At 44.5% G+C, this 21,107-nt stretch overlaps 1 protein-coding gene across 1 annotated transcript in view; it reads left to right on the forward strand.

The window, feature by feature from the left end:
* CCDC180 (coiled-coil domain containing 180) overlaps nt 1-21,107 on the forward strand; it is an 82,239-nt gene that overhangs the window by 36,704 nt on the left and 24,428 nt on the right. The window contains exons 17-20 of the mRNA XM_073556050.1: nt 3,856-4,206; nt 4,467-4,690; nt 19,565-19,740; nt 20,463-20,643. Coding sequence (XP_073412151.1) covers nt 3,856-4,206; nt 4,467-4,690; nt 19,565-19,740; nt 20,463-20,643 — 932 coding nt within the window. The remainder of the gene's footprint in view (nt 1-3,855; nt 4,207-4,466; nt 4,691-19,564; nt 19,741-20,462; nt 20,644-21,107) is intronic.

The following is a 21,107-nucleotide window of genomic DNA, read 5'->3' on the forward strand; positions in this document are numbered from 1 at the left end:
GGACTCTGACAGAGTTGTCCTGGACTCTTCTCAGCACCATAGTGCAGCCTTGGAGCAAACAAAGTCCACACCTGTGTTCAGCTGTCCAGAAACAGAGTCCAGCAAATGAGTCCAGCTTTTCTGCCAGAGTCCAATATTTTGAGTCCAGCTTTCAGCAACCGAGTCCAGCATCCTGAGTGCAGCTCTACACCATAGCTGCCACTCCACCAAGCAATGCCAGCCCTCCTTGCAGACACCATAGCTGACACTCCACCAATCCATGCCAGCCCTCCTTGCAGACACCATAGCTGCTACTCCAGCACTCTGACTGGGCTGCCCGTGACTCTCCTTCAGCTCCATTCTTTACCCAGGCTTGCTTGCAAATGAGGAACTATCACCAACCGTGATTAACACACCTGATATGCTTTTATAGAGCAATCACACCTGCTACATAATCACGTGCACAAACTAAGGTAACCAGAGTACAATGACCCTAATTGCCACCGGGGGGAAAACTACAACTGAAATCACCACAGTGCAATGACCCTAATGGCCACTGGGGGCAAAACCACCTTTGGCACACAGTCAAAGGAAAAAAAAAGGTTACTTTGTGCATTTAATCTGTCAGATCCAACCTGGATCATGACAGTGTCACCGCCCTCAATTTTCGAGCCACTGACCATCTCCTTCTTGACAGTGTTTGGCGCTATCTTGAAGCACAACTCAGTCACCAGTCCACAAGTCCCGGGAATATTTTTCACCAGTTTTGCAGCTGCAGGGCTTCTGGATTCTATCCTGCCGACTATGCCAAATGTAACAAGGTAGCACGGGGTGGTAGTCGTGGGCAAGTTTGCTAAGCAACAGTCAGTGAGCACTCCGGCACCTTGCACATGGAGAGATGAGTCCTCACTGTGTCTGTTGGAATTCTAGTCCCATGAAGCACCACAGAGTCACAGTATTTGTTCCAATGGTTAAACTTTACTAAATGGCAAGACCTCCATCACATCCAGAGGTACAGTTCATGCAGATCAACATTTCCTATGCTTTCCCTGCTGTCTCTACGGACCATTCGGATCGCATCTGTTCATTAGGCGTCATCAGCTCCCGTCCTGGTCTCAGACCCCAGATTCTTTATTGGGACGATCCCTTTGACCCAATGCCTGTTCCCACTATCCAGGAAATGCTTCCCCTAAACCCCTGTGGCTCTGCACTGTCTCACCCTAACTCCTCCCAGTTGCTTAACCCTATATACACAAGTCACACATTACCTAACTGTATATACAGATCACACATTGCCTGGTATGACTGTATATACAGGTCAAACATTACCTGACTGTATTTAGTGGGTCACACATTACCTGGTCTGACTGTATATACAGGTCACACATTGCCTGGTCTGACTGTATTTACAGGTCACACATTACCTGGTCTGACTGTATATACATGCCACACATTACCTGACTGTATTTATGGGTCACACATTGCCTGGTCTGACTGTGAATACATGTCAAACATTGCCTGGTCTGACTGTATATACAGGTCACACATTGCCTGGTATGACTGTATATACATGTCAAACATTACCTGACTGTATTTAGTGGGTCACACATTACCTGGTCTGACTGTATATACAGGTCACACATTACCTTACTATATATACAGGTCATACATTGCCTGGTCTGACTGTAATTACAGGTCACACATTACCTGACTGTATATACAGGTCACATATTGCCTGGTCTGACTGTATATACAGGTCACACATTGCTTGGTCTGACTGTATATACAGGTCACACATTACCTGACTGTATATACAGGTCACACATTGCCTGGTCTGACTGTATATACAGGTCACATATTGCCTGGTCTGACTGTATATACAGGTCACACATTGCTTGGTCTGACTGTATATACAGGTCACACATTACCTGACTGTATATACAGGTCACACATTGCCTGGTCTGACTGTATATACATATCACACATTACCTGACTGTATATACAGGTCACATATTGCCTGGTCTGACTGTATATACAGGTCACACATTGCTTGGTCTGACTGTATATACAGGTCACACATTACCTGACTGTATATACAGGTCACACATTGCCTGGTCTGACTGTATATACAGGTCACACATTACCTGACTGTATATACAGGTCACACATTGCCTGGTCTGACTGTATATACAGGTCACACATTGCCTGGTCTGACTGTATATACAGGTCACACATTGCTTGATCTGTCTGTATATACAGGTCACACATTTCCTGGTCTGACTGTATATACAGGTCACACATTGCCTGGTCTGGCTGTATAAACAGGTCACACATTGCCTGGTCTGACTGTATATGCATGTCACACATTGCCTGGTCTGACTGTATATACAGGTCACACATTGCTTGGTCTGACTGTATATACAGGTCACACATTGCCTGGTCTGACTGTATACACAGGTCACACATTGCTTGGTCTGACTGTATATACAGGTCACACATTGCCTGGTCTGACTGTATATACAGGTCACACATTGCTTGGTCTGACTGTATATACAGGTCACACATTACCTGACTGTATATACAGGTCACACATTGCCTGGTCTGACTGTATATACATATCACACATTACCTGACTGTATATACAGGTCACATATTGCCTGGTCTGACTGTATATACAGGTCACACATTGCTTGGTCTGACTGTATATACAGGTCACACATTACCTGACTGTATATACAGGTCACACATTGCCTGGTCTGACTGTATATACAGGTCACACATTACCTGACTGTATATACAGGTCACACATTGCCTGGTCTGACTGTATATACAGGTCACACATTACCTGACTGTATATACAGGTCACACATTGCCTGGTCTGACTGTATATACAGGTCACACATTGCCTGGTCTGACTGTATATACAGGTCACACATTGCTTGATCTGTCTGTATATACAGGTCACACATTTCCTGGTCTGACTGTATATACAGGTCACACATTGCCTGGTCTGGCTGTATAAACAGGTCACACATTGCCTGGTCTGACTGTATATGCATGTCACACATTGCCTGGTCTGACTGTATATACAGGTCACACATTGCTTGGTCTGACTGTATATACAGGTCACACATTGCCTGGTCTGACTGTATACACAGGTCACACATTGCTTGGTCTGACTGTATATACAGGTCACACATTGCCTGGTCTGACTGTATATACAGGTCACACATTGCTTGGTCTGACTGTATATACAGGTCACACATTACCTGACTGTATATACAGGTCACACATTGCCTGGTCTGACTGTATATACATATCACACATTACCTGACTGTATATACAGGTCACATATTGCCTGGTCTGACTGTATATACAGGTCACACATTGCTTGGTCTGACTGTATATACAGGTCACACATTACCTGACTGTATATACAGGTCACACATTGCCTGGTCTGACTGTATATACAGGTCACACATTACCTGACTGTATATACAGGTCACACATTGCCTGGTCTGACTGTATATACAGGTCACACATTGCCTGGTCTGACTGTATATACAGGTCACACATTGCTTGATCTGACTGTATATACAGGTCACACATTTCCTGGTCTGACTGTATATACAGGTCACACATTGCCTGGTCTGGCTGTATAAACAGGTCACACATTGCCTGGTCTGACTGTATATGCATGTCACACATTGCCTGGTCTGACTGTATATACAGGTCACACATTGCTTCTTCTGACTGTATATACAGGTCACACATTGCCTGGTCTGACTGTATACACAGGTCACACATTGCTTGGTCTGACTGTATATACAGGTCACACATTAATTTGCTGTTAATAAAATATTTTTTTTCACTAAGGACTTTCCCTCAAACTCTGAAGCATGTGAGGCTTCACTGGCTATAATCGCAGACCCAGTATCTAGCAGCCCTGCAGCGACTCCAGATGATGGCGATCCTAGAGGAGAATCTATAGAATCCTCGCAACCTGCAGACAAGAACACCCACTCCCAGGATCACAGCACAGAGGATGGGGGTCTTCATATTCTGCAGCCCCCTAGTATAGAGACCACTGGAGACGAAAATGGGGGCAATGCAGATGCTGAACAAGCCGAGGACTCATCACAGCTCAGCCATGAAAATACCATGGTCGACTCTCCGAGAGCCGAGCACCAGCGGGATAGTGAGAGGACATTTGCTGCACAGAAGGAGGTCAGTAAATGTATCATTAGTGGGGTCCGACGCTGAGGATCTCCACATTTCATCACCTGTTGTCACATTCTATGAATTCTATGATTCTATGATCATAAGCTGCTTCCTTGCTTGTCCTTCTTGTCTGTGGTGGATAAAAGCATAAAAAACAACCTTTGTACATTCCACATTTCGGGTCATTTAAATGGACCTGTTCCCCTTGGGCCTATAAATTAGAAGGATAATCAGATACTGAATATGTCACTTTTTATGCTTTTTAGAATATGTCATTGGTAGAAGAAACCCCCGCCGTAAGCGAGACTTTCACAACCTCCAGACTAAATACCTATACGGTGCTAACGAAGAAAGACATGAAGCCAGTCTCATCGATGGAATATCTGCGGGATAATGTGTTCTTCACCGAGGCTGTTACGGAGGCTGAGAGCCCTTTAGCTTTGGATTACGTTGTATTACCAGATCAGACGATTGCTGACCTTAGAAGAAGGTGAGTGCCGAACGTTTCTTATGTACCGGACCTTCTCTATTAGCAGAGTCTAAGGCTAGGTTCACATTTGCGGTTGAGTACACAGTGTATCGTCCGCAATCGCATGCAAAAACGCATGCCTGTGTTTGCGGTTGCGGACGATTGGCAAGTGCTATTTTCCCGGCAAATTTTTGAATGTACACAACCCTCGCTCAATGGCCGTGTCTTATGTAAATTCTTGCGTATGCAAACTCAAAGTGTAGGCATGTGGTTGCGTATGCATGCGTTCCCATAGACTGTAATTCGTTGTTTAGATGCATTCCTTCCGCAAGCGTCCGCATGCGTTTGGAGGCGGCAATTTCCCGCCTCCAAAATTGCAACATGTTGTGTTAGCTGCGACCCGCCGCACAACCCAAAACAACGCATGTGTAAGCAAACGCGGTTGAACGCAAACAAACGCATATACCTGCGTCCACAGCGTTAAAGATAGGAAAACACGACGCATGCGGATGTATGTGTCAGAAATATTGCGGACACAACCGCAAATATGAAACCGGCCTTAACCACTTCACCATTGACACCTTTCATTCTATCACATAGTATACTGGAAAATGGGAAAAACTTCCAAGTGCATAGTAATTGGAAAAAAGACGGCACCTGAGAGAGTGAGATGTGCCCCCATCACTGGACAGGAAGAGAATTTCTTTTTGTTGTGATCTTTTCAGCGCTGCCCAGGAATGTCCAGTCCAGACCAATAAAAGCATTTTTTTTTTTATTTTATTTGCTATGCGTTTCGGAGCAGTTCCTGCTCCTTCTTCAGGCAAAGCATATACCATGTTTACTGGTTGCAGCCATTTTGTACAATATGGTATCCACTAACAAATCAAATACTAGGCAAATCAGGTGGTACTTCAATTATGCAAATGGACCTCATCACCATTCTTAATCACTGGTTAATAGTATAATATTGTATAGCCATCACAAAAACTCAGACATTGTATTTGTGGGGATTGGAGATTCCAAATAACAAAAAAACTGACTGGCACTTCCAAATCAGAAAACTGGTGTGTACAGGTGCGAACGAAGAGCAGCCACCTCCATATACAACAAAGTTGCACTCTCTAGTCTTAAAGTATGTAAATATGTAGTATATGAAATATGAATAGAATCCTACCTACTGTAGGGATTTGCTTTGGTAGGTAATGGCAGGGCTGCAGTAACGAGGCAACACACAGGCTTAAAGTCCAATTTCAGTGGTTTAATGTCACGTTGCAAACAGCAGATTAACAGAAAGTAAGGAAAAACAAATATACTCCAGCTTGAAGAACCACTGGTCCCAGACTCACCCCTTGCACGGGACGGGCTTAACTAAGCGGCTGCCAGGTCCGCAGCATCCGCCAGGTGCCATTCCCAGGGTTGTTGAGTCTTGCTGCTATAGTCTTGCAGCACGGGGATCCTGTATACAAGTTCAGGCTAAGTCCAGCCAAGTTCCTGTAACTTCCAGACACACTCACCATGTGCCAAACACCAACCTCCATTACATAGCCCATAACCCCTCCTACAAGTGAGGTAAACATCACATGGGCTGATCACGTGACCATGACATCACTGCAGGTCCTGTCTTTAGGGAAAAACCCGGCCAAACATTAACCTGCTGGGAGAAATGTATCTCCCATTCAGTAAAAACCCTTTACTGTACCACACTACCTATAAATTCAGGCTTCAGCCTAAGAGAGGTATTCACACTAGACACGTAGGTTCCCAGCAGATCCGAGACCACCTTGTCGTTGGCTGCAGGGCATGTGTGAATTGGCCACATTATGTGCTAAGCATCTCTATTTTTTTTTTATTCTCTAGAGCAGTAATACTATCCATATTTCATATATTACATATTTACATGCTTTCGCACTACAGAGTGCAACTTTACTTGTTGATTGGAGATTACAAACATTACAAACGTGAAAATCTCATGGAATATTTCAACTTAAAACCGTATGATAAAATAGAATTAAATTAAAAAATTACATTGAATGCTTGGTGTTTCCTTGGTACCACTTTTTACTGGAGTACCCAATCCCCCTGGTGTTAAGTCTAGTGTTTGGCTTGCCACTTCAAGTCTGGCCATAAGTGTCATGTTTGGCATGCCACCTCATGTCTGGTGTTTGGCCTGCCTGAGGGTTTTCTACCCACTTCATAGTTGATAAATAGCCTGCAACCTCAGGTCTAGCATTTTCTTCGGCTGCCTCTGCTTCACAGCGTGACTTGATGGGGCCCTTGGTGGAGTATGACTTTTTATATACAACTTTGAAGCTTTTCCCCAGTTAGCCAGCCAACTTGTGACTTGTAGGTCTATTTTCACTACCCTTGACTAGCAATACTGCTGATATTGGTAAAGATGACTTCCACATGACACCGGCAGTCTGTTGTAATTCTATCAAACAAAGATGTTGAAATTTTCACAATTTTCAAACTTTTAATTCTCATGCACTTGAATCAAAGAGCTATGTCACACAAAATAGTTAATAAATAACATTTCCCACATGTCTACTTTACATCTGCATAATTTTTTAAACATAATTTTTTTTAGTTAGGAATTTAGAAAGATAAAAAGTTGACCAGCGATTTCTCATTTTTCCAACAAAATTTACAAAACCATTTTTTTTTTACATAATTGTTACTTTAGCTCCAAATTTTTATTTTCTCAAGGGTACCAGGATAAAATGGGCCCAAAAATTTGTTTTGCAATATCTCCTGAGTACACCGATACTCATATGTGGAGGAAAACCAGTGTTTGGGCGCACAGCAGGGCTAGGAAAGGAAGGATTGACTCTTTGGAATACAAACTTTGATGGAATGGTCTTCTGACCTAATGTTGCATTTGGAGAGTCCCTGATGTGCCTAAACAGCAGAAACCCCCCCCAAAAGTGTAACTACACCCCTCAAGGATTTTATCCAGAGGTATAGTGAGCATTTTAAACCCACAGGTACAACGCAGAATTTGAAAAAAGACAATCGGTGCTGCGCGTGTTACATATATCACAAAAGCAGCAAGTTTCAAGGACAAAACCGCTCAATCTGTCCACTATAATAAATTAAAAGATTAAACTAAAAAACTTGCGCTGAAGTGTGTACCTTAAGGATTAAGCTCCGAAGAACTAATTAACATGTGCTGAGATTAATGTCTCTATGCGGGACTGAAAAGGGTGTATTACCTTTTAGGCAGACATTTGGATAATGGCGCTGAAGTCCCAGGAACGCTGTTTGGCAGACAGGAAATCCAGAGGAATAGCTCATGAACGTTCCAAAACGAAATAGTTGCTAAATTCTTGGCTCCAAATGAGCAGGATTACTGATAGGAGACGTTGTCCCGGCCGGTAACTAACGTCTATCTGTAGCTCTGCAGCGGCCGCCTGTGTAGAATACAGACGCCGCGTTAGGGAAGCCTGCAAGGTGCAGAAACGCTGCAGGACCTTGCGTGACGTCACAGTCACGTGATGAATCACGTGACAGGCTAGGGAGCTCTATGGAGCGCTCAGGGGACTTGATTGATAATCCTACGCGTTTCAGAATCTCAGATTCCTTCCTCAGGGATGTTGTTTTAGCCCCAAATTTGTAATTTTCACAATGGATAGTAGGTGAAAACTGACCCCATAATTTGTTACACAATTTCTCTCGAACACGATGATACCTCATACGTGGTCAAAAACGTCTGTTTGAGCACATGACTGGGTTAGGAAAGGAAAGAGCGCCATTTGTCTGGAATAGATTGTGAATGCCATGTTGCATTTGAAGAGCCTCTGACATGCGAAAACAGCAGAAACCCCCCTCAAGTGATGCCATTTTGGAAAATTAGACCCTTCAAGGAATTTATCTAGGGTTGTACTGAGCATTTTTAATCTACAGGTGATTCACAAAACTTTATAATATTCAGATATGAGAACATCAACGGAGAGCACAGGATAAAATGTGAGCCGACATTTATTCCCATTTTTATAAGGTAGAATGAACAAATATAAAACAGTATAAGAATAGTTCTTATTTTTAATTTTTTATTAGTCTTCAGGTCGGGGCGATTACAGTAACACCTGATTTCTATGGGGGGGGGGGTATTAGGTTTTTCTGCTATCACGCAGTATAAATCCTTTTTTAAAAAAAGTAGTTTTTTTTCGACACTATATTCTGAGGGCTGTAACTTTTTTATTTTTTGACGAATAGAGCTGTATAAGGGCTTATTTTTGGCTGCACAGTTTGCAGATTTTTTTTGTTACCATTTTGTGGTACATAATTTTTTATTTGTTTTGTATTCAGATTTTTCAGACACAGAATGAACAAAAACCAGCAATTCAGTTATTGTTTTTATTTTTTGCACCATTCACAAGGTGGTAAAAGTGATCAGACCAATTTGTTCGTCGGGTCGGTATGAATACAGTAATACCAGATTTATATTTGTTTTTTATGCTTTGCTCTTTCTACACACTAAAAGCAATATTTAGCAAAAATGAATTTGTTTTTGCATTGCCATATTCCGACAGCTATAACTTTTTTATTTTTTTGACAAATGAGCCATATTAGGGCTTGTCTTTGTGGAACGGTTTGACGTTTTCTTTTATATAATTTTTTTTTTTTTTTTTTTTAGACATATGACTTTTTGATTGATTGCTTTTTATTTACTTTTTTGTGAATCAGTATGATGAAAAATGACATTTTTGCATGTTTTTTATTTCATTTTTTTAAGGCGTTACATGCCAAATTTATAGAGTAAGTTGTTCCGGATGCAGGAGTACCAATTACGTGTACCTTTTTTGTTTTATCACAAACGCTGTGTTTTGAGTGGCTAAACGCCCTTTTGTGATTGTTGTGTGCTTTTTTTTGTGGGTTTTTTTTTTACATATTTTATTTTCCTTTTTTCACTTTTTTTTTCCAATTTTTCATCGTGGGACATATCACTTTTTTTTATTGCTGATTTCATACACTGCTGTACTCATGTATAGCAGTGTATGAGAGCAGTCAGTGAATCACTGACTCAGCCTGTGAGACCCAACTTACCATCGGGACCCGCGATTCTCATTGCGAGGGTCTAATGGTTATTAAGGGGGTCTTGAGACCCCCTTGCCGCCACTTAAATACCGCTGTTGCGATGAGTCGCAAAATCGACCGAGGACTATACTGATGGGTGTCAGTTGTCATGTACAGATAACAGCCACTGGAATTGCCGCCAACCGGGGCACTATTCCCTTATTCCCGACTGCCGTTCTAAGATGGCGATGAGGGAATAAGGCCACTTAACAACCGCCATTTTAATGCATATCGGCAATTGTTAAGCAGTTAAACATCTACATTTCTGTTTATCCTCCAAGTTGGAGGTATAAGATGAGCATGGCTGCATTAAGCTGAATAAAACCACTGTAAGTCCAGTTAAGGCTCCTAGTTGGAGTTACAAGATGGCTCTGTGGTCGATAAGTGATTAAACTATCTGTTGCCCAAATATACCCTTCTGGTATGGAATGGTAAGATGAAGTTGCTTGTGCCAAGTTGGGTGGCACTATACCGTTATGCCCTTCAAATGGAGGTGCGAGCTGGACTCGCCAGTATGGAGGTTGATAACCCAGCAATATCCCAGTCTATCCTCTTATTTGGAATTGCATAACAGACATGGTTATACCGGATCTAGTGAATATATTGCAAGACCAATTTATCCTCCTGGTTGAAGTCGGAAGATGGATACATGGGAAATTAAGTTGGTTGAGCCATTATAGCCAGTAAGTATTCTGGGATTGAAGTCATAAAACTGGTAGACTGAACAAAGTGTTGAGTTGGTTAAATATCAAGTTAATGCTCTTTTGGAGTGATAAAACGGCAACTCTGCAATAAACCTATAAGGGAAGGTATCGATGGATGAGTTAATGCATCCCTTTACCTGTGAGACTCTTGTGGAGAAGGAGGAACATCTTTGCTTAGTCGCACTAAGGTAAGACCGTTCTTATAATTACACAAGAACAAGATGATATGTCCATAAGTTACATGGTTGAGGGGACAAGGGTATTAATACATTGGTTTAAGACCATCTGAGCTTTGATCAATACCATATGAGGTCTATATCTTTTTCTGACTGAGTTGCTTCCTCATGGGGTAAAAAAAGTGTAGGATCTCTGCTCGAAAACTAATCTGTTTTCATTTTGCCGTTTTCAACTAATAATCTTAATGGTTGGATTGGATTATTAGCATCCATTTAAGTTGCATAATTGATGCCTGACATGATTCCAGCCCTCAGTATGCCTGGGATGCAGTTACTGATGGGCTCAGTCATTGAATCTGGTACAGGGGCATGCTAAAGCTCTGTCACGGTTTACCACAACAGAGAGGTGCTAGAAGACCGCAGCGTCTGATTATTCTACTGCACTGATTAGAAGCACTTCACCTTCATATTTTCGTTGCAAGTTTCTTTTAGCATTACAGAGGTTAATCTGCTCAGTTGAGAGCTCCTGGAAACTTTCTGCATTAAGGCTCTCAGCTGTGCACTGTTAGCCATTCCAATCTCTTATATAAACTGTTAGGCATCGGGTTCCTGTCGCTGCACAGCAGGAATCCCAAGCTTTGCCTTCGGCGGTTTCCCATTCCTCTACAGCTGAGCAGACTCGTCGATCCCAGCGCTCTGCTCACACCAGCATTGTAGGTTTGGTTGCTGCTGCCACTTCTGGTCCAGCTATAGCAACGCATGCTGGTCAGCAGCGAACGACTCCAGGGACTAAGTCCTCCTTTTGGTCCACTGATCATGCCCGTGGGACGATCTCTCATTGGAGATCGGAGGTCACATGTTCAGGTCCTTCTCCAGCTCGGGTTGGACCATCAGGGGGGTCTCGGAAGGACGCAGCTACAAAAGGTTCGCATGGCCGCCCTGCCATGCGCTATGATAGACTCTGATGCTATAACGCTTAGTGTGTGTGAGATGACGGATGTATGAGACTGGTGACTGACTCATTAAGATTCCCCCTCCTCTGATGCATATGAGTTAGGGTTCAGGGATCAGAGTAGTACCATAGTTCTAGCACTGCTTAGCGCCGCAGTCTAGTCTCTCACCGTTCTCTGCCGCCTTGGGGCGTCGGCTGTACAAGCCTTATGTACCGCTGCTACCGCTGTGTCTGCCAGAGCAGCGCCGCGCTCTGTTGCGTGCGCTTACCAGCACAGTTGTTAGGCTGGTTGGTGGTTATCACCAGGGCAGACATTGCATTCGCTCTGAGCGGTGCTACATATAGTGGGTCGCCCTCCCAGGGCTGTAGGGTACTCGGTACCGGGCCGGTGTCAGGGGGATGTGTCACAGCAGCGGTGACCCGGTCCGTGGCCCTGGGCGCCCAAATCAATGGTGGTTTGTGATATAGTTTATGTGATAGTTCGTGACCCTCTGGGGCTGATGGTGTGTTGCAGCATCTAGATGGTGTAGCTCCCCACAGGTGAAGCTGTAACCCCAGGGCAGTGTAATTGCAATAAATGAGAATAGGCGCAGGCGGTGTGAGGAATGCTGGTACCCATATATATATTTAGCTCTGGCTTTAGCATATATATTTAGCTCTGGCTGGGATAGCACGCGTGCGGGCTCACGCGTGCAACAGATATTAAGTGCAACAGGATCAAGTGTTTTGCAGTTAGACAATGCATTGAAGCTGATGTTCCTCTCTTCTCTTCTTCACACAGGTATTTCATTCCATCATCCATGTATGCTGTCTGACAAGTGTGAACTGCATCATATATTGCCAGATATTTTCATGGTATTTCATTCCATCATCCATGTATGCTGTCTGACAAGTGTGAACTGCATCATATATTGCCAGATATTTTCATGGTATTTCATTCCATCATCCATGTGTGCTGTCTGACAAGTGTGAACTGCATCATATATTGCCAGATATTTTTATGGTAATTCATTCCATCATCCATGTTTGCTGTCTGACAAGTGTGAACTGCATCATATATTGCCAGATATTTTCATGGTATTTCATTCCATCATCCATGTATGCTGTCTGACAAGTGAGAACTGCATCATATATTGCCAGATATTTTTATGGTATTTCATTCCATCACTCCTGTGGTGGGTCTTTATTTTTTATCTATTTGGTTTCTGCTTTGAAGTGTAGAAAGGTTTTTTTGTTTTTTTTTCCCTTTCTCTGTTTGATGGCCTTGTCCAGCGTTAGTTATTTACCCTGCATAGTAATGCCTGCTCTGGCCTTGTGCTAATTGGTTAATTACTGATTGTGGCCTTTTGGTGGCTGAAGCTAGCAGACATTTCATTTCATATATATTTAGCTCTGGCTGGGATAGCACGCGTGCAACAGATATTAAGTGCAACAGGATCAAGTGTTTTGCAGTTAGACAATGCAGTTGGACAGGGCAGGAGACAGGTAAGGTGCATAAGTTTTTCATGCACGCTTGCTTCTTGGTCAGTCGTACTACATATGCATTGATCATATCAACCTGCTGCTTATTTGTCTTCACTTCTGCTTTTTAACAACTCGCCTGCCCTTTTACACATTCTGTGCACTCTCTGCATATCCACCCCTCCCTTTTCCCCTCTCCCATGTTTAACTCTGAGGCTCTATTGACATTTCTTACCCACACCAAACCATCCAAAACCTCCATGCAGCACTCAAAACGTTCATACAAATCATCCCACCACCTGCTTTTTCTGTTTTTTCTCCTTTTAATAGTTGCAGGTGACATCTCCCCCAACCCTGGGCCTCCCTCCACCAGCATACGTTACTCTCCTCCATCTGCATATAGAAACCCTGCTAATCTTATTAACATTCAGTGCATGCCTTCTCCTCTCACTTTCCAATGTGCTCTCTGGAATGCACGGTCTGTGTGTAACAAACTGACTTACATTCACGATCTTTTTCTCTCTAATTCCCTTAACCTTCTGGCTATTACAGAAACCTGGATCCAGCATTCAGACACCACCGCTGCTGCCGCTCTCTCGTTTGGTGGGCTGAAATTTTCACATACCCCCAGACCTGAGAACAGACAGGGTGGAGGTGTTGGTTTGCTCCTTTCATCACAATGTGCTTTCCAGGTCATCCCCCCGGTTCCCTCACTTACATTTCCTTCCTTTGAAGTCCACGCCGTCAGACTCTTTAAGCCCTTCTCCTTACGAGTGGCGGTCGTTTATCGCCCTCCAGGCTCCTCCCGCCAGTTTCTAGACCACTTCACCACCTGGCTTACTCACTTTCTATCCTGTGACATCCCCACCCTCATCATGGGAGACTTTAACATCCCCATCAATGATCCGCTCTTCCAGTCTGCCTCTCATCTTCTTTCTCTAACTTCTTCATTCGGCCTCTCACAGTTTACTAATTCTCCTACACATGAGGACGGGAATACTCTGGACCTGGTTTTCTCCAGTCCCGGCTCGCTGCACGACTTTACTAATTCACCTCTCCCGCTCTTGGACCACAACCTTCTTTCCTTCTCTGTCAAGAATTGTCTCCTCACCTGGGACACCCCCACTTACCACACTTATCGGAATACACGTACCATTAATACCCAACAGCTTAGGGACAATCTCCACACATCTTTAGCCCCCATCTCCACCCTCTCCTGTCCAGACATAGCATTGTCACACTTCAATAATACACTGAAGAATTCCCTAGATGAAGCAGCACCTTCTATATGCAGAAAGACCCGACACAGACAACGGCAGCCCTGGCACACAACGCAAACACGCTTTCTTCAGCGCTGCTCGAGGTGTGCAGAGCGGCAGTGGAGAAAATCTCTCTTAGCAGAAGACTTCATCCACTATAAGTTCATGCTCAAAACCTATAACTCTGCCCTTCATCTGGCCAAACAATCCTACTTCACCACCCTCATCACCTCACTATCCAACAACCCAAGACGACTTTTTGAAACCTTAAACTCCCTCCTGAAACCTAAAGTACAGGCCCCCATCACCAACCTCAGCGGTGAGGATCTGGCCACTTATTTCCTAGAAAAAATCAACCACATCCATCAGGATATCTCAGCCCTATCTCCTCAGTGCCTGGATCCCCTTCCCTGCCGCACCTCAAGCTCACTAGACATCTTTGAGCCTGTTTCAGAAGAAGAAGTTTCCAAGCTCCTCGCTTCTGCTCGGCCTACAACCTGCAACAGTGACCCTATTCCTTCACAGCTCCTGCAGTCTCTCTCACCAGTGGTCACCACTCACCTGACTAAAATATTTAACCTCTCTCTTTCTTCAGGTTTATTTCCCTCCTCATTTAAACATGCCATCATAACCCCTTTACTTAAAAAGCCATCCCTGGACCAGAACTGCACTGCTAACTACAGACCTGTCTCTAACCTTCCCTTCATCTCTAAACTCCTGGAACGCCTGGTCCACTCCCGTCTAATCCGCTATCTCTTGGATAATTCTCTTCTCGACCCCTTACAATCTGGTTTCCGCTCTTTACACTCTACTGAAACTGCCCTCACTAAAGTCTCTAATGATTTAATAACAGCTAAATCGAAAGGTCATTGCTCTCTGCCGCATTTGACACTGTGGATCACCAGCTCCTCCTCACTATGCTCCGCTCTATAGGCCTCAAGGACACAGCCCTCTCCTGGTTCTCCTCCTACCTCTCTGACCGCTCCTTCACTGTATCTTTTTCCGGCTCCTCTTCCTCTTCTCATCCCCTTACTATCGGGGTCCCGCAGGGCTCAGTCCTAGGCCCCCTCCTCTTCTCTTTATACACTGCCCCTATTGGACAAACAATCAGCAGATTTGGGTTCCAGTATCATCTCTATGCTGATGACACCCAATTATACACTTCTTCCCCTGACATCACCCCTACCCTAATTCAAAATACCAAGGATTGTCTGTCTGCTGTCTCTAGCATCATGTCCTCCCTCTATCTGAAACTAAATCTCTCTAAAACTGAACTTCTTGTGTTTCTCCCCTCTACTAACCTCACTCTACCTAACATCGAAATAACCCTGGAGGGTTCAACCATAACTCCCAAGCAGCATGCCCGCTGTCTTGGGGTCATATTCGACACTGAACTTTCCTTTACTCCGTACATCCGATCACTCAGTCGCTCTTGTCACCTGCATCTTAAAAACATCTCCAGAATCCGACCTTTTCTCACCTTTGAAACTGCTAAGACTCTTACTGTCGCTCTTATTCATTCTCGTCTGGACTACTGCAACTCTCTTCTGATCGGTGTCCCTCTTACCAAACTTTCTCCTCTCCAATCCATCTTGAATGCGGCAGCCAGGGTCATATTTCTGTCCAGCCGCTTCACCGATGCCTCAATCTTGTGCCAGTCATTACACTGGCTACCTATTCGCTACAGGGTCCAGTATAAACTCATCTCTCTCACCCACAAAGCTCTCCACTGTTCTGCACCACCTTATATCTCCTCTCTCATCTCTGTCTATCGCCCTACACGTGCCCTCCGTTCTACAAATGACCTAAGACTAACATCTCCCGTAATCCGAACCTCGCACCTCCGTCTCCAAGACTTCTCTCGTGCTGCTCCAGCTCTCTGGAATGCACTTCCCCAGACGATCAGACTGATACCTAGCCCCGACCTATTCAAGCGCGCTTTGAAAACCCATCTCTTCAAACAAGCCTACCACATCAACTACTCAGCAAGCTAACTTTGCCCTGTTCCCTCCTTCCAAATATTATTCTGAATCTGCACCCTACTATTCATCTGTCTCCACACCCTTCATGCACATGATAACTGCACTTGATACTTGTCTATTGCACTTAAACACACGGGCTGATGACCGGATCATGCAGCTTTATATGAAAATCCCTATTATAATTGCCAGACCTGAATTAACAAGCATTTCTCACCTACTGTGTCCCCCCATTTCCTTGTAGATTGTAAGCTTGCGAGCAGGGACCTCACTCCTAATGTCACAGTTTGAATTGTCTTAACTTGTATTGAATTTATTGTCTGTACATGTCCCCGCTTAATTGTAAAGTGCTGCGGAATATGTTGGCGCTATATAAATAAAAATAATTATTATTATTACCCAAATGCAGCGGTGCTGACGGTGTTGGCACACAAATGAATGGAAGACACCAGGGCTTGCAGTTCCAAAGCTTTACTCACAGTCCGTGGTACACACTGGTGCCTGCCTCCGTGCCGTGTCCTCTGGGGCAGAGACTCAATCAACCTCCTGGGCAAGTCAGGATTCTCCTCTCCAACACTCCACCAACATGTACCTTTCCTGAACGACTCCTCTATTGCGCCTTAAGGTGTGAAGAACTCCAGTACCGTGGTACTCTGGGGTTCCTCCAGTCAGATGTTCCTAACAACTCTACTCGCATGGCAGACAGCTGTAGCCTCTCTCGGGGACTCCCTTCTCCGGAGTCCTGGCTCTCTATTCAGTTGCTGTTGTGCCCCAAGTCTTAGATGGGAGTAGTGCATTTACAGCCAACTACTCCACCGGTGTCTGCTGCAGAATCATAAGTGTCCATACAACCTCGGGGACCGGGCCCCGACCTTGCGCTGAGAACCTATAGGCAGGGTTCCTCTTCCAACCCACGTCTCCTCTCTGTTCTCCTACTCCTTCGTTCCGCACTGTTCTTTCTCTCTCTTATGGAAGCTTAGGTTGCAGTTCTACGTCTTTCTCCTTCTGTTCCTTTCCCATGCCAGCTGGCTCAGATCACTGAGGCAACTGCAGCACTCCTTCCTCCATCCCTTCTTCCAGGGATCCTCACTCCTGTCTGAGTGACTTGCTACCCGACTGACCTTCTGTCAGACTGACCTGTAATTCTAAACCTTCCCAACCTTTTATATGGATCTCAACTCCACCCACCTCCCAGCACATCCAGTGTTCCATGCAGGGAACCACCAGAGGTGCTCTGCTACTCTCTAAGCACTGAGCCGCAATGTGGTTGTGCAGAACTACCCTGTTGTGTGGGGTGCGAGTGTTGGAGTGTGGAAAGGAGTTCCCAACTTACCTAGTTGGTCGGGCACTACACCTTAGGAGAAGGTGCAGTACCTCTGTGGTGACTGAGCCTCAGGGGCGCCACAATAGCAGTGACCTGTGACGTTAACAGGTCTCGCTTACACGCCGGCTGGTGTGGACTCCGTGGAGTAACAGAGTCCGCCTTTGCAAGCACCGGGTCAGGGGTTACCTGCCGGTGTCTGGCTTTCTCATACTTTATATCTCTCCTCATTGCTTAGCTGCAGGTTATCACCTCTGCGAACGCACCTCAAATCCTATTACCATCTTTATTATTGGGTGCCTTCCGCCAGCCCTTAACATAAACTGGCCACTGGCTAGCACTCATTGTCAGCTTTTGCTGCTTGGCTGGCGGTTGTTGGTGGTTATTATTGGAGAAGGAGGTTGGTGGATTTATCTGTGACTGTTGATAGGTTTTAAGTGTGTGATAATTCCCTTTATTCTCCAAATTTGGTTTTACCTCATCCTCCACTCCCTGATGCATTCCTCTGTTGTATGTCTGAGTATATTTGTATGTTTGTTATTTTTCATTACCTCTGTTCGTATTACCTTATTAGTCTGGTTGGTGTATTACGTACACTAATACTCCCCTCTTCCCTGGGTGGCGGGAGGGTACAGACTGAGGGCGGATTCAGTAGATAAGGCAAACTATGTGTCTTCACCATCAGAAATAATCCCGGGAACAGGGCGAACTAGGGCGCCCCTAGAGTTAGGGACAGGGAAGGAGCCCCTGATGCCAGGACAGCTGACAACATTGTGGTGACGCTTTTAGTACTTTCATTGACAGCTCAGTGTCCAGTCTGGTGCAGGGGCATGCTGAGCTGTCAGTGGTTTGATTTAAATCTTGGCTGTCCAATCCAAGACTGTGAGGTTCTGGCCTGTCTCCAGATATTCATTGTCCCAGGTAATCACCTGGCTACTTAGCTGGACTGCTAGTCCCAGACTTCTGCCAGATGTAGCTTCAGCTAAGTGTGTTTGGTTTTCTCTGTACCTAGTGTTTTGATTGATGACCTTTCGTTGCCTAACCTTGGACCTCGTTCTGACCCTCCGTCTGTTTATCCCCTTTGTTCTGATCCACAGTCCTCCTGGCATTTTGACCTAGGACCGTCACTTGACTACACCTTTGTCTTTTCCCTCTGTTTATAACGTACCTTCCTGGCTTTTGAACTCGGACTCCTTGACTATTGAATCTCACGGCTTGTCCATGATAAATGACTCAGTGTCACATTACGTCTGGCCTATACATTTTTTTTCACCAGTATGGATCCTGCTCTCATGCTTAGTGAAAAGGTGGAAAATTTGACCCAGATGACTAAGGATCTGGCTAAGGCATGCCAGAGTCTGGCGTCATCATAATATTAGTTGCAGGGCCAGATAAGTAATTTTATGAATTCTTGGTCACACCACACATTATGCACACACCTACCTATTCATTACACATATTAAATCTTATACATATGTATATAAATATGTTCTTTTCATCATATCTAGTTTATAGGGGTTGGTGGTATTCACACAAATCTTTTTCATTTGTTCATCTCAGCGCCTCTGAATTTATTTTTTCCCTTTTCAGATATGGCTGTGGGATCCAGCATGCACCGTATCCCCATATTTTTCTCAGTGTTTGCTATTTGAGCTTTACCCTATTCAGATATGGCTGTGGGGTTTGTTGTGCGCGGCATTGCGCATGTGCCTGATTTGTCCTCCTCACTGCCGGCCTGGGTTACGACGTGACACACATGCGCAAATGACGGCGCCCAGTACGATAACGTTCTTCTTACATAATAATTGTCTGCCGCTATGACAACACTATATAAATTGCTCATCTCCCTACACCTCACTCCCTGACTAAGAGTTGCATGGTTTGATAAATATATTACTATTTATTTCTGCCTTGTTCTTGAATACAGTGTTTAGGATATATATATGTAATGAGAATCTAACTTTCAGACTCCGTCTGGGCTTCTTCGAGCATCTGGAGGGCTGGTATGATGAGACCATGTCCAGTTCACATAGCATTGTCCTTGCCAAGAAGGAAGAGCTTAAATCCGAGCTGGACCTACGCTGTCACCTACATCAGCCTCGCAGCCAACGCGTAAAGATGGACGTCCACAATGTCAGAGCAGGTACGGCCCAGGTCACCGGTCCTAAATCCTACACACCATGCCATCCATGATACTGAGTTTCATTCAAAGAGACTCTTCAGGGTAATCGGTCTGTGTTTGCATCCGGTAGTAAATATATTAGAAACAAATTAAGCAAAAGTTTTTGTGTATGCAGCTTGCATTTTGAAGTTCTTCTGCCATTGTCGTATTGGAAATCTCCATGGGCAGACTTCCTGCTGAGCCGTTGATAAACTTGTGTTCCTACTGAGAAACCCATCAGATGAGTCAGAGCATCACCAATGATGAAGCAGGAGGTGTGCCTCAGACTACCTGAAGCCACCCGTAGACGTTACAGATGAGCTGTAGTCATAGTTCGCAGCACAAGTATGAACTGGAGAGTCACTATAATTTCTATAGTTTCCAATTTTGTAAAAGATGAGAAAAGTTCAATAAAAAAATGACCACTAGGTGGCACTGCAACATTCTACAAGTTCAAAATAGTTTTGTGTTTTGCCTCCATGTTAGTAGGAAGAGATGAAGTTTGCACGTTCTGCCCGTGACTGCCTGGTTATCTCCGGGTTCTCTGCCTTCATTGCACACACCAAAAATTTACTGACTGGTTACCAGGCTGATAAAGGAAATGGGCTTGTGATGCCCCCTGGGGACAAATGTGAGTCATTACAGTCCGAACACATTAATCCTATAGATAATATATGGCGGTATCCACGCTTCTTGTGTTCTAGCTGAACTGCGCCTCCACTCGGAGCGGGTGGACCGTCACTGCGAGGGGGTAAAGCAAGCGCTGAGCAACTTAAGCGTAGAAAGCATTGTGCTCATTGACCAGATGAAAAAGGAGACCAAAAACTTCCACAGCAAAATCAGCGGCATGCACAATACCTTTCTGGAGGCCAGGAAATCTGACAAGTGAGTGACTCGTGCAAAGGATCATAGGGAATCTAACTGACATATTATTGTGCTCTGTGGCTGTAAGGGGTGTTGTGGAGAGTGACATGACATACGTCAGTGTGATAAATGTAAGCAGACATGCTAACCCCAACACCACCACATCCTTCTTTCAACCACATTTCTACAAGTGTGGCCCTGTTTGCATAGATAGACATGCACAGACTAGGTGATAACTCACCCATCGCTGGGGTCCGAACAATTGAAACGCCCCACCAGAACATAGCAAGGAATGTGCATGCAAAACCATGCTCCATTTAACCTCTGTGGAGGTGCCAGAGATGGCGACTACAGCACACAGCTATATCCAGCAGTCCCATCGACAATCAGTGTTGCTTGGATTTGATTGCAAAGCTGCTGCTTTGATCTAGCAGGACCCCAGCAGTGAGAAAGTTATCTGGTGGGTTGATGATAACGCTCAATGT

This window comes from Dendrobates tinctorius, unplaced genomic scaffold, assembly GCF_039654945.1.
Source record: "Dendrobates tinctorius isolate UK_male_01 unplaced genomic scaffold, ASM3965494v1 ptg000231l, whole genome shotgun sequence".
In the NCBI taxonomy this organism is placed as follows: domain Eukaryota; kingdom Metazoa; phylum Chordata; class Amphibia; order Anura; family Dendrobatidae; genus Dendrobates; species Dendrobates tinctorius.